Source organism: Centruroides vittatus, unplaced genomic scaffold (genome assembly GCF_030686945.1).
Source record: "Centruroides vittatus isolate TY-2023 unplaced genomic scaffold, ASM3068694v2 contig_1832, whole genome shotgun sequence".
Taxonomy (NCBI): Eukaryota; Metazoa; Arthropoda; class Arachnida; order Scorpiones; family Buthidae; genus Centruroides; species Centruroides vittatus.
The window spans coordinates 1,278,076-1,292,743 of NW_027121128.1; the positions used below are offsets into that span (position 1 = coordinate 1,278,076).

The 14,668-nt window shown below is 27.4% G+C and overlaps 1 protein-coding gene across 16 annotated transcripts in view; it reads left to right on the top strand.

Moving 5' to 3' along the window:
* The window catches only part of LOC136969954 (ensconsin-like), a 71,897-nt gene that overhangs the window by 36,224 nt on the left and 21,005 nt on the right, over positions 1–14,668 (top strand). For 13 of the 16 annotated variants that reach the window (XM_067264282.1, XM_067264286.1, XM_067264291.1 and 10 more), the window contains one exon: positions 6,192–6,434. The exons of the other annotated variants lie outside the window; for them this stretch is intronic. In XM_067264282.1, coding sequence (XP_067120383.1) covers positions 6,192–6,434 — 243 coding nt within the window. The remainder of the gene's footprint in view (positions 1–6,191; positions 6,435–14,668) is intronic. 16 annotated transcript variants of the gene reach the window in all.

A 14,668-nucleotide genomic window follows, 5' to 3' on the forward strand; every position in this document is an offset into this window, starting at 1 on the left:
TTTAGTCAAATTTGAATAATGAATGGGAGCATTGTCCTGTTAAAATGTCCAATTTGGATCACCTGTCATTTCTGCTGTAGGAAGTAGATGTTGTTCTAAGGTGTCTGGATAATGTTTTGAAGTTTGTCATCCAGAAATAAATGTTAGAGTGGAAATTCCATTAAATCCAAATCTCCACACCTTTAGAGAGGCACCACCTTCTTGTCTGCTGTAAAACACACTGTCTTCTTTTTGCAGATCATGCCAGTAGTAATTTCAGCCATCAGTACCATCTAAGTTTCACTTTTTTCATCACTGAAGAGTATATTAACTACCCATCTTTCCACTGCATGTAGTTTTTGGTCCATTCCAATTGTGGTTTTTTTCACATCCTTGTTTAATATTAGGAATTTTTACTTGTTATTCTGTGCACAGTATTTTTAGAAATATTCAAGTTAGACTCTTTTAAAACTTGTCTACTGATAAATTTTGTATGGATACCACTCTAATTATACATCTTTCATCTGTAGATGTCACTTTTGGTTGATCTGAATGTGTTGCTGGATTAAAATTTTCTTTTCTTGCCAAAACTTTATATATTTCTCAAGCTGAATGACCTATTTGCTTGAAATTTTAGTAATTGAATGTATACTTGCTTTCAGTCTCTAAATTGCTGTCATTTCTTCTAAAGAAAATTGATTTTCAATTGGTATCTTTTTATTTTTCCATTATTTCTTTGTTTATTAAAAAATAATGATTATAAAAATGAGATTTTACAAGATTTTATCCTTAACAGTCACAATTGTCATCATTCATTATGAATTTGTGTAATAATTTGCTCAGGAACAAATAAAATATTATTATTACCTAAACTTTTGGGACAACAATATCTAACAAAATTTCTATTATTCTAAGCAATTTAATGACTATTAAATTTTTAAATTTATCATTTTAATGACATTTAGTATGATGCATTGTGACTTCACTTGTCTTATTAAATCAATCAAAAGTTCAGTATTTTAAAAGTTCTTCATGAAAAATTATTTTACCTAAACTTTTGGAACAGACTTTACATGTTTTTGTTTTTTTTTTTTTTTTGAAAAAAAATGCAATACTAATACATGTATATACATACATACAGTATATTAGTAGCTTTCAAGTATTGATAGTTTTTCAAAATCAATAAGCAGATAATACTTGCTGTTTTTTTATGATTAGCTGAAATTTTTATCTTCTAACTTCCACAGTGAAGTCATTATCAGTCATATGTTCACAGAAAATATTTTAAAGACTGCTTGAATTTACTAAAGAATATACTTAAGAAGACTACTCATTTGAATATACACAAAATTCATTGTTTTAATTTTTAAAACCATTTCAAATGAGGGAAATTAATACTCTTGATGACAGTTGAAAGTAATGTAGTTCATAAGTAAACATTTGTGTTGGGTTACAATAAAGACAAGATAAATATTTTCACAATAGTGTCTTGGAATCAAGTTGCTGATCAAATGATATTTGATCAGCCTATAATTATATAGAAAAATAATTATAATAAATTATTGCAATCTAAGATTGGATTTAAATGCGAATAATATACTACAGAGAATGAATAACATTCAGTCACAAAATAATGCAAGGCACTTTCAAAAATTATGTTAATAAATATATAAATTTTCATAAATAATCAGTTCCATTAAAACTAATAAAAACTAAGGATAATAAATAGGCTAAAATCATTCAAATAATTTTATCACACTCTTTTATGATGCAAAGTTTTTGAAATTTATTTTTTATCTATTGAAATTTTCCAATTTTTCAATCAGTTCTCATTGTGGTTGGCAAATTTGACAACAACGAGAATAAATGTTACTTCAGTTACCTGAACTGTTTCAGTTTTTATTTGACTTTCATTTTACATGAAATATAATCTAATTTAAACATAATAAAATTTAGAATTTATGGAATGATACATTTCAGATGTAAGAATTTATTCTTACATTTTTAAACAGTTTCTGCATCAGTATATGTTATACAAATATAAAAAATTTGAACTAGTCAGAAGTAACACTGAATTGAAAAAAAATATAAAATACAAAAGTAAAAGAACTATAGTAAGATTTATATAAATTGCAAAAAAATAGTAAATACATTAGTTGAATTCTAAGTATCATTTTCATTTGTAAGATTACACAAAAAAAATTTTTTTAAAATACTAATTAATGTTTTTAACATATTTGATAATTTACATTTATATAAGAATTATTTATGATTGAAATGTGTATTGCTTAATTTAAAAAATATTCTCCTCATTGATTCTATTATGTATTAGATATTAAAATGCCATTTAATAATAATTTAGAACAACAATTTGTTTCTATTTCTAACTAAAAAATATTTTATTGATTTTAATGTTTATTTTTAACCTTGTTTTTACAGAATATATATACTTTGTTCTTTAATAAGCTATTAATTAAAAATTGTACAGTACATACATGGTGCAAAATACATTTTACAATTAAAAACAAATAGTAATTTTAATTTTGTCTGAATAATAACAGTGTTTGTTGAATTCATTGCAGTTATATTCTTCAATTAAAACAAATTGATTATATAATTAATTAGAAAAAGGTTAATGATCACTAGTTTCTTGACTGTTTTTTTTTTTCCTGTTTGTTCAGTTTTGTGATGTTTTCTTGTTTTTTTTAATTTTCAATGATTGAAAAGTAAACAAAATGCATTTCAGGCTTTTTGATTTTTGCTGTTCTTCAGTCACTTATTATTATTTATATAAAATATACTATTATTGTTTTTAAACAAATTTTTTGTTTTTTAATTTTACTTTTTAACTATATTCATGTTTTGCTTGTATTTCTTTCTGACTTTTTTTTTTATTTAAGTATAGCTTAAATAAATGTTTTTATGCTACATACAATTATATTATTGTTAGATTATAATATATTTATTTGTCTTTATGGTACTTAACTCCAAGTTAAATAAATTTTCTTGGTTGCTTGTTTTTTTTTTTTTTTTTTTTTTTTTCATTTTTGTGTTGACATGTTTTTTGGGATTTTTGCTTTTATATTTCCCAATTTTTGCTGTGTTTTTTTCATTTGTATATTAGTTAAAATTGTTTTTCTTGTCTTATGCAACTTGAGCATTTTTTTTAATCTCAAAATGCATAAGTTTTTTTCTAAGGGAATAACCTTATCTGATAAGACAAAAAAATGGAAATACTTGTACAACAGGAAAGTTTCAGAAATTGCATTCGAGCATAAAAAAATAATTGAAATACAATGTAACCCCAATTTTACAAGTACTTGATTTTGAAGTATTTGATTCAACAAGCTGTTTTAATTTCTCAATTTACATGAACAAAATATTCTAATCACAAGTGTCATGAGATTGAAATTCCCATTTATTATGGTTTTTGGAGATATTAGCTTTTAATCTAATACAATGAATCTAATAAGAAGAGAGAAGTAAAATGCACATTATCAAATATTTCTTTATTTAATAATAGGAAAACAATAGTTATTTAAGACAATAAGTACACAAAAGAACAAAAAATAGAATAAAATATAACTGTTTTTAATTAATGAAATTACAGTTACTAATAGAAAGCTCTGTAATGTAGTTTCACTGAACAGCTGGATTAGAATAAATTGTTACTACCCTTAGCAAATGAAAATATAAATAAAATGGAGACTAGAACCTATAAACCAGAAGAGTTATAGGTTTCCATTTTATTAATTTTGTTCATGCTGTCTTCATTAGCTAGGGATAGTACAATTCATTCTGATGAAGCTTTGCAGTTAAACTACATTATAGATCTTTTCAGGTTTTGCTCTGAAAAATTTGAAATAGTTGTCAGTTTTAAAATTTTTTCATCCTTTCAAATTATTTATTGCCACCAGTTTTACTTACTAATTAATTCGAGTGCCAGTAGCCTTATTGGTTTGGAGCCTGGAAAGAAAAAGTAATGTGTTAAGTTGTCACTTAGAAATAGGAATTGTTTTTGAATCATTTTTTAATAAATAATTTCAAAAAACACATTTGATCACAATGTTTAAAAAGTATTTCCCATGTTCTGTTATGTGAACATTTTTATGCTTTAGTCTACTGGAAAAAAAAATGTCACTGAAAAAATTTCCCAAATTTTTTGTCATTCCATAAAAAATCCCCGATCTGGAAATGTTAAATGGCATTGCATGAAACCCGCCTTCAGTTCTCGGCGTCACTTCCTACTTTCCTGTCTGAACTTGCTGCATGGCATCATGACATTGCTAGGTATGTGGTGCATGAGACTTCCATCACATAGGAGTTCAACATTCTGCTGTTTTTCTTGAAGGGTGTTTTGTGATTCAATTTCACTCTGAATGTCAAAATAAGCAGATTGGGATTTTTATCATCAGTATTATACTTTTATTGCAACTTTAATAAAAAAAAAAAATATTGCTGAGTGGTGATTTTGGTGCAGTGCAATTCGTTTTTTTAGTAGTAATTGCAATTTCATTAATTAAAAAAGAGTTATATTTTACTTTATTTTACTTGTTTTTCTGTGTATTATTTATCTTAACTAACTATTGTTTTTCTATCATTAAATAAAGAAATATTTGATAAAGTGCATTTTATTTCTCTCTTCTTATTAGCTTGTTTTATATTAGAGAATTATTTAATCAATATCTTCAGTTTTATTTATATTTTATATTGATTTCATTTAGAATCATTGATTGATAGGCAAATATATTTTATGTGGTAGAATTAAAAATTAAACTGAACTCTTAATATAACTTTTATTGCATTAATAGCACAAATATTTACAGCCCATATTTTAAAATAAGTATCTTTTGCAGTTACACACTTTTTTCACTGTATCACCTATTAAAACAATCTTGCAGCCCATTCTACATTATCAAATATCTGGCAAACCACTAGTTTTTCACTTTCACTGCCTCCTTATTCATCAGCTTTTTGTCTTTAACAAAATGATAGTTTTCCTGAAGGGTTGCAAATTCAAATCAGCAGAAGAGGTAAAAAAAAAATGCTGTTATATTAAAAATTTGCTTTATTTTGACTCTACTATGCATGGCACTTTGATGTTGTTGTTGGGAAAATTTGTCTCTAATAAAAATATTTCAATTTATGAGAGATTTTCAGGAATGAGGTAAGCTTTTAAATTGGGGTTACACTGTAAATGAATTCAGTTGATAAGCTTGTAGGTTGTTGACAAATTGTATTGCAAATTAACGACAGTTGATTGAAAAATGAGTTTCTGGTTTTTTTAAATAGAGTAAGAAAAATTAAAGAACAAAAAAAAATTGTTTAATAATTTAAGTAAAAAGTGACTGAAGAGATTTTAAAAAACAAAGTTAGAAATGTATTTCATTCACTATATAAAAATACTGAAATTAAGAAAATATCATAAAAACTAATTTAATTGGAAAAAATGACAATTGCCAAAAATTGAATGATATGATTGAATACTAAATAAGGAACAAGGCCAATATCCAATTAAAAAGTTAATTATCGGTTTTCTAATAATATAATTTTCCTTCAAAAAATGAAAATATAAAAATTTTTTGAAATATGTTTATTTGATTAGATCCATACAATGATATCAGTTTACTGGATTCTGTGAAATAATTTGTTTTGAAATTTAAAAATCTGTTCAGTGTCTAAACATAAAATTTTTCTGTTTTTGTTCTGAAAATATTTCAATTGTTAAAAATATCAGTTTGTGAAACTTAATTTGTTAATGTGAACTAAGCACATACTAAATTTAAAATAAATAAAGAGCATATTGGCAGTTGATTAGTTATTATAAATCTGTAGATAATGGATTTTTAACTGAGCAAACTCAAAGTTCATTAATCTTACTTAAATGAATTTGGAATTGAAATAATGTATAAATAATAATGCACTCAATTATCTTTTTTAATTTAGTATTATAGGAAAAAACTACCAGATTATATATGTGTAACTATTTTTCTTGTAATAAATTAACAAAGATGAATAGTAATAATAATTATAGGTAAAATGGGCTTAGGTTTTCTTGCTGTATAATAATTCTGTACCATTAAGTAGTTTATTTTAGATAAGTTTATAATAATGTTAGCAAATTTTCTCAGTGAAAAAAAAATACTATAAGAGTAATTTATAAGTAGTTTTAAAATTTCATTCTGCAATGCAAGATCACATATTTTTTGCAGAAGACAATACCTACCACGCAGAGGAATTTATTCAAGATACTATCCAAACTCAAGCGACAAATTCTGATTCATTTGCTCAGCTTACAAATGAGTCTGAAGTTAAGAACAGAAATTTTTCTGATGCAATCTCTGATGATAAAGATTATATCACAATGTCCAAAATCAATGATTTATCCTTGAGTCTCAAGAAACAGTGTCATCCATACAGTTTAGGTTCTCTTATTGGCTCAGGGGCCGTAGTGGGTGAGTAAGGGCTATATGCTGATGGCATGATTAGATCTGCTCTGGCATATGTAAATGTCTTCTGCTTGACATATATCTTAAGTTTTAAAATAAGCTTGAAAAAGCAAATTATCTGCATGTTACTGTAGACTTTTGAGCAGACTTGCAACATCAAATGGAATGTATAATGTTTTGTGATTTTAATATAACAGATTTTAATTCTATAATATGTTAAAATGAACTTTAATGACAGTTTGTTATATAAGCAATATAATATCACAGCAATAAAAAAAATGTTTAAGTAGCACTTTTCTTTATAGCTAAAAGAAGATTCTTATTTAAGTAATTTATGAAAAGAGAAAACTAATATATTACTTTGATCAGTTTGTTGATTTCATATATTTTAATTTCAAAGTTTGATCAAATCTATACATGATCATTTCATGCTAGTATATATATATATATTCATATGCAGTGATGAAATTTCATTAATTGTTGTTTATAGATATTTATCAAGCTTGTAAATCTCTGAATATTTTAAAATTAAACTGAAGATTAGCAAATATATTGTTTTATTCCTTCATATAATGGAGTAATTTATTAAACTCACTCTCTAAGTTTTTTTATTATGTATTTATCAAAAAATAATAATATTTAGTAACTTACATAACATAACTTTAAATAAATTATATATGGAAAATATAAAAGAATCCATATTATAGTATTTTTTAAATATTTTGTATGATTTTCATTGACCTGTATCATTCCTGACTGTATCAAGTGAATTCTATTCAAATAATATATAAAATTCACATATCATTCTTTGAATTGATAAATACTTTAATTGTTCAGTTTTTCCCAAAATTGAATTTTATTAGGCTTAGACTAGCAAAGGACAATAAATTTTAAAATTATTCATTATTTTTCTATTTTTACATTTGTCTCATGTTGTTCCAAATGAATCCAGCCATAAATTAGCAGGAAGATTGTGACACCCTCCTAAAACAGAAATGTTCTTTCTTTTTATGACTAGTTTTTTTTATTTTGCATGTCAAAATTTGTTAATATTCCAGAAGAAACTTCAATTTCTTTTTTCATGTTTAAATTGGATTGCTTTTTAAAATGTAGGTCTTTTATGTATAAAAATGAGCAGTCTTATTTACCTTATATACATATTTACATTGTGTGTATACTATATTTCTTTGATTGAGCCCAGAGGAATTTTTGAGGTCAGGATTTCTTACCTTCTAACAGGAGATGAGTGGATAAAATTTTCAAAGAAATGTACAAGTAATAAATCCTGACCTCAAAAACCCCTCTGGATTCACTCAAAGAAATATAGTATACACACAATGTAAATATGTATAAAAGGTAAATAAGATTGTCATTTTTATACATAAAGACCTACAGTTTAAAAAGCAATCAATTCATTGTCTTACAATTCAGTTGTTACATTGTCATTTGAGTCTGTTTTGATGTGGCCGTCATAATCAAGATCTTGACTACCATCTTCTGATTCAAACTCATCATCTCCAATTTGGGTTTTCCTAACTATCCTTTGGCTAATAAGCTCTCAACTTATGAACTCAATCATGACTTTCCCATTCTCAATATTCAACAGTATTTATTTCCAAAAATATCAACTTTGGTATAGAAAATGCATTCAACTGTAGACAAATTTGAAGAGGTAGAATTTTAATTAAATTTATCTGTCACTCTAAACTACTTTATACTATATAGCGCTGTACTTCAAAGTGTATAGCATGGCTGGAGTTTGAGATCAGGGTTTATCTGAATCAGAGTTTTATCAAGGAAATACAGTATATTTATGTACATGGTCTTTCAAAAAGAAAGCTACAATTTTAAATTACTGTAATTATATTAATTTTTAGTTGATAAGTATGCAATAAACACCAATTGATAGATTGTCAGATTTTTATCTCCCATCTGCCTTCAAATGTTATCTATTGCCTCTAGGAAGTGCTGTAAACAAAAATGGTGACTCCACAACAGAGAGAGCATTTTGTGTTCTTCAGTTTGCAAGTTAGAGTCAGTCATCATCGTACAACATGAATTTTACAGACAATTTCAAAATGATGCATCATGAAAGACAAGCATTCTTTGGTGATATCGACAGTACACAAGATGAAATGTCGGCTTGCAATTTTATTCTCATTTTTCTCTGATGTTCTTGGTTGTCTGGACTTTTCTCCTTACAAATGCATCTTTTCTCCTGGAACTGTTAATACCACTGAAGAATGTTGGTCTTACATGATGAATTACTTTAAAATTGTGTTTAAAGCACATGCTGCACAATGATTCTATCTTTGCAAACTGCAGAACACAAATGCCTTCTCTTTTGCAGAGATGCCATTTTTGTTTACAGCACTTCCTAGAGGCAATAGACAACAACATTTGAAGGCAGATGGGAGATGAAAATCTGACCAATTACTCTATCGATTGGTGTACAACTAATAATTATCATAACTACAGTAATTTAAAGTATAGCATTCTTTTTGGAAGATCTGTGTGTGTGTGTGTGTGTGTGTGATTCATAATTATTTAGTTTTATTTTTTGATTTTGAGTTTTTTTTATTATGGATTAAAATTGATCTTATAATTGTGTACAGATATGTTAAAAAAATCTAGAAATAATAAGATATATTATTAAATCTTCAATTTAGTAACTTACTGATATAATTATATTTTTAAATATTTTTGCTGGATATAGATGAACAAATATATTTTTAAAATCTTGTATGATTTATAATATGAATGATCAGTTTACATAATGTCATTGTAAAAATAATTACTTTAATTATATATATATATATAAAATGAAAAGTAAATTAAAAATTAAATTGATGATACTTATTTGATAATTTTCAATATTACAAAATATAAAATATTGTCTGCAATATTTAGAATAATTTACAAATGGTATTTCAATGATTTTTAGTCACTTTATTATGCTCTTAGTAATTATAATGCACATTCTGCATTATGCAGATTACTATAAAGTATTTGCAAGAATAGTATGAATGATGGATTACTATGGTATGTTTCTTGTCTAGTCTTCTTAATAGCTTGTGAGCACTAAGATTGGCTTTACTTTACTGCTAGACTTATTACACCACCACAGGACATCAAATTAGACTTAGAAAAACACTATTTTATTTTCAGAATGCATTTCGGATGTGGAGTCCCTCATCAGCTTTTTGATTTAACATGTAGATTTGATGTTTTGAGCCTTAAACATTAAAAGATTAAACACGAGATAAAACAAAAAGTTTTTACATAAAAGGGACTCCATGTCCGAAATGCATTCTGAAAATAAAATAGTGTTTTTCTAAGTCTAATTTGATGTCCTGTGGTGGTGTAATAAGCCTAGTGGTAAAGTAAAGCCAATCTTAGTGCTCACAAGCTATGATGGATTACTGTTATCGTATGTTTTGCTATACTTATCAGCAAGCATTTTTCATAATAAACATACATATGATAATTAAAAATTCACAAATTTAGAACACTCAAACATAAAACAAAAGTGTCTTCATATTTTATCCTCTTCCACATTACTCAGCAACACAAGAAATTCACACAACAGAGTTGACTTTAATGTTGAGGTTCTCCTTTACCTCAATATGCGAAGCTCATTAAAACCAGGTCTTTCTAGTGGTGATATACACAGTTTAAAAAAACACAGTTGATTAAAAAAAATCTAGGATGATACGAAGATACATTGAGTGTTTACTCAGACATAAACTAATGTAAATTATTTTAAGTTTGTAAATACAGTATTAGTATTGATTATCATCCCGGATTTTTTTATTTATGTATATGTATGATGATTATAATGATTTCAAAATAAACTACTACACATTCAAACTAGTTTTTAGAATAATTAAATTTTATCATAATGATAAACTTGCAGAAGTTCAGAGAAACAAGTTAACAGAAAGGTTGCAGCCGATGTTTTCATCACAAAAACATGAATGTAGGGCATTCAGCGCCACCTTCCTGTAAGCCTAAAGTTTGACAATGGTGTTTGGAACGTCAGTGGAATCATGCTCGATGTTCCAAATGCCATCGTCAAACTTCTAGGCTTACAGGAAGGCGGCGCTGAATGCACTACGTTCACGTTTTTGCGATGAAAACTATGGTCACAAGCTCTACTATGCAGTGCTATCTTAAAATTATAAAACTGCAAATCCAAGAACAAAAATTTATTTTGCTTGTATCTATCAGTTCTTAATTAAAAACAAATAGTTAATATATAAATCTAAAATTAGAGCAGATTTTTTGTTAATAAAAATGAGGCATTTTCTAAATAAAGGAAATATAAATAAATATTTCTAAAAAATGCTTATTTTCAATCCTTAAATCATTCTTGCACTTATAGGCGAACCAAACCACAACAGTTTATAACAAATTGTGAAAATACCAATTTGATTAAGTGATTACAATAATTTATTTTGTATTTTCAGTTACTGAAAATTACAAATGAACTGTATTTTGCATTTGACATAGCCATAAAAATTTTGATTATTGTAAGTATTCTTACAAACATACAACAAAGTATTCTTGCTTTAGCAGCCATCAATAATGGAGATGAATCAAATTAGACTTGACAAAGATGGGAAAATGGAATTATGTATACACAGTAAGACCTCGCTTAATGCTGATTCAATATAATGCGGTCTGCTTGATGCCTAAAAAATGCTCAAAATTTATGCTGATTCAAATTAACATGGTATTTCATTGTCATTCATGGTGCAGAGGTTAGCGTCTTTGCCTGTCAGAAGGAGGTTCTCGTTTCGAACCCCTTTGATGATTTTTTTTTGTCTCTCGATCTGAGAACACATGTAATTTGTTATCATTTACATATTCTAACCATGTCCTCACAGTATATAATCGCGAGCTCTCAGGTTGAGGGCGATTATTGTTCCAGCACTGCAAGCTGCAGCAGTTGTACATTCTCTGAGTGAATAAACACCACTTTGTGTTCCTAACGACTGGTTGCCGTTTGTCTCTGCAACAGTATATAATACAATTATTCCCAAACACAAACCAATCAGCAAAGGTGGCAATTTGTCGTAGCGTTGTACTTCCCTTAAATCTATGTTTGTTTTGTGCAATTTTGGAAAAAATATAACATTATGGATGCCATAAGAAATATCGACTTTGCTTGGCAAGAATTAACTGAGAAATGCATGAATGGAGTGTGGAAGAAGTGATCAAATTGTACAAATGATCCAGATTTTTATAGGATGCCAAAGCAAAACCAGTCATTTTGGATACGATCTTCTGTTACCGACATTTGCTTAAGGAAAAAAGTGACCAATGAAACTACGTGACTTCATCGCAAAAAAACGAATTTAAGAAGAGCCAGGACCTTCTTCACAAAAAATTAACTTTACATTTCTGTGCGCATATGTTTGTGTGTTATTTAACATATATTATTATGCAAAAATTTATATAAAAATAACTTAAAATTATAGTAAAATTTGCTTATTTTCTGGCTGTGTGTTCCCCTATCCCTAGTCACTCTGTTAAAATGGTCTTGTTTAATGCTGTTTTGCTTAGCGCTTTGTCGTCTAAGAATGCATCCCCCGCATAAAGCAGGGTCTTACTGTATATATTGAAAGCAATTACTATACATACATATAAAAATACAATATAACTGAGATATTTAGGTGTATTGTACTGCAAACCAACATTTAATATTTTAATTAAATATGGACTAGGAAACAATCTTGTTTGCTATACGAACAGTTTTGTTGGGCAAAAAGGATTCAAAAACAATGGATTACTAAGATCAGCAGCTGTTATGGTATGTGAATGTCTGTTATTAATTTGAAATTTATGCTGAAAGTTGCATCAAATGTATTAAAATCAAGAAATAAAGTAAAAAGAATTCATGAATCAAACGAGCTTGACCTTAACCTCGACTTTTAATTTGCCATAGTAACTGCTGCTGATATTTTCCTCCAAAAATACTATCAAAAGTTTATAGTGAATTTTGCAGTTTTGACATGTTGCGTGCTCTATCAGAAGTTAATTTTCTCGTTTTTGATTTTTGAGTCATTCCCACATTGAGTCATTGAAAATGAAATGCAACATATATAGGTCTGAACAAATTTAAAGTGCTTTTGCTGACCAAAAAGATTGAGAGACAATTAAAATATAGATTTGTGGATACAAAGATACTCAACTGTATTCAAAAGAATCAAAAAGCACACCGAGTGAGTATTGCAATCTTCATATGGAATTTATTTCTATTTATTTAATTTATTATTAATACACATTCTAATCTAAATTTGATAATAATAATAATAATCATCTTAGACTGAGTAGCTCTATAGAAAGTTTGTTTTGTTTTACTTTTGGTGTTCTAATGACACAAACCTGAGTTATGTTATATACAGGGTGCATAGGAAAGTCCCTTTAACCAGAAAATTCTTGCAAACGGAGAGAGCTACAGCTATGTAAGTGAGGTAACGGTATAGTATAGTAAAGTGACTATGCCTGACCTAAGGCAAATGACAACAGTGCCCCTAGTTGCAAAATTTGGAAGATAGGCAGTGCAAAACAAAAACATATAGAGCAAACTTCCCAATTAGAAAGTTTTAGAGCATCAATTAATTAGTACAAAACGACATGTGGTTCACACGGATAAGATAAATTATCGCCTGTATACCCAAAAGTGTCCAAAAGCGATGCACGCCGTTTTGTGTGACGTTTGAAAGGAATAGCCATAGGTATGAAGAAATACGCACAATTTATTGTATAAGATATGTACTTATGTCAATAAAGTTTGATAACATCAAACATCACACAAAAAACAATGGAAAGGCAAACTGTCACACAGTGATAACAAGTTTTTGAACATACTCAACATTAACTTGTTATCACTGTGTGACAGTTTGCCTTTTCATTGTTTTTTGTGTGATGTTATCAAACTGTATTGACATAAGTATGTATCTTTATGCAATAAATTGTGCGTATTTCTTCATACCTATGGCTATTCCTTTCAAACGTCACACAAAATGGCGTGCATCGCTTTTGGACACTTTTGGGTATACAGGCGATAATTTATCTTATTCGTGTGAACCACATGTCGTTTTGTACTAATTAATTGATGCTCTAAAACTTTCTAATTGGGAAGTTTGCTCTATCTGTTTTTGTTTTGCACTGCCTATCTTCCAAATTTTGCAACTAGGGGCACTGTTGTCATTTGCCTTAGGTCAGGCATAGTCACTTTACTATACTATACTGTTACCTCACTTGCATAGCTGTAGCTCTCTCTGTTCGCAAGAATTTTCCAGTTAAAGGGACTTTCCTGTACACCCTGTATAGAGTATTTCCTATTACAGTATTTTATTTAATATTTAATTGTTGTACTGTGCCATTAGTGAATGCATCCAATTCTTTGAACTCAAAAATAATTTTCTTAATATACTAGTTTTGGCGTCATAAGTATAAATGCTCATAATTCAGGGATTGACTGTATGTTTTTCTGACATTATTAAAGATAAATTATAATTTTATTGCCATAGATTTTTTAATAAACTAAATTATAACAAACAAGAAAAACGAAATAGGTAAATGGTAGTATATTTAATGAATAAAAATGTTCTGTAAACCATTTTCTTGTAGATTTCTGTTAACTTAATATTAAAATGTTTAGTTTGTTCTCTCTCATTAGTTAAGTGGTCTTGTAGAAACAATTACCTCATACCTTAATTATTTAAATAATACTTTTCGAAAATTTATTGCTGTGTACTACACATTTAATTTCACTAATTATCTTCACAACAGAAAATTAATTTATATTACATTAAAAATATTCATTGTTTAGAAGCCACTCATTAGAAAGTATTTGAATAAGTTTTTATTATTTACAAAGTCATTCTATTGAAATAAAAAAAAAATATTTCTATTCTTTTAGTTACGTTTTAAAACTTTTTCTTGCATAGGTTTTTGTTTTTCGAATGATGATAAATTTGTAAATGATACTTTAATTGTATGCTTCACTTTTATTGCCATTTGACTGTTATCATCAAAAGTCTACAGTTTTAATTGAGGAAATAAATAAATTTTATAGATTGATTTAATGGTGATTTCTAGCTAATATATAAACTCGTGCATGGCATTAGCCAGAATTAATGATTTTTTAACTGACTGATAACTTTTAAACTTATTTATTTTAAACAAAGAAAGCTTTAAAAGTGCAATAGCATGTTAGGATTTGAATA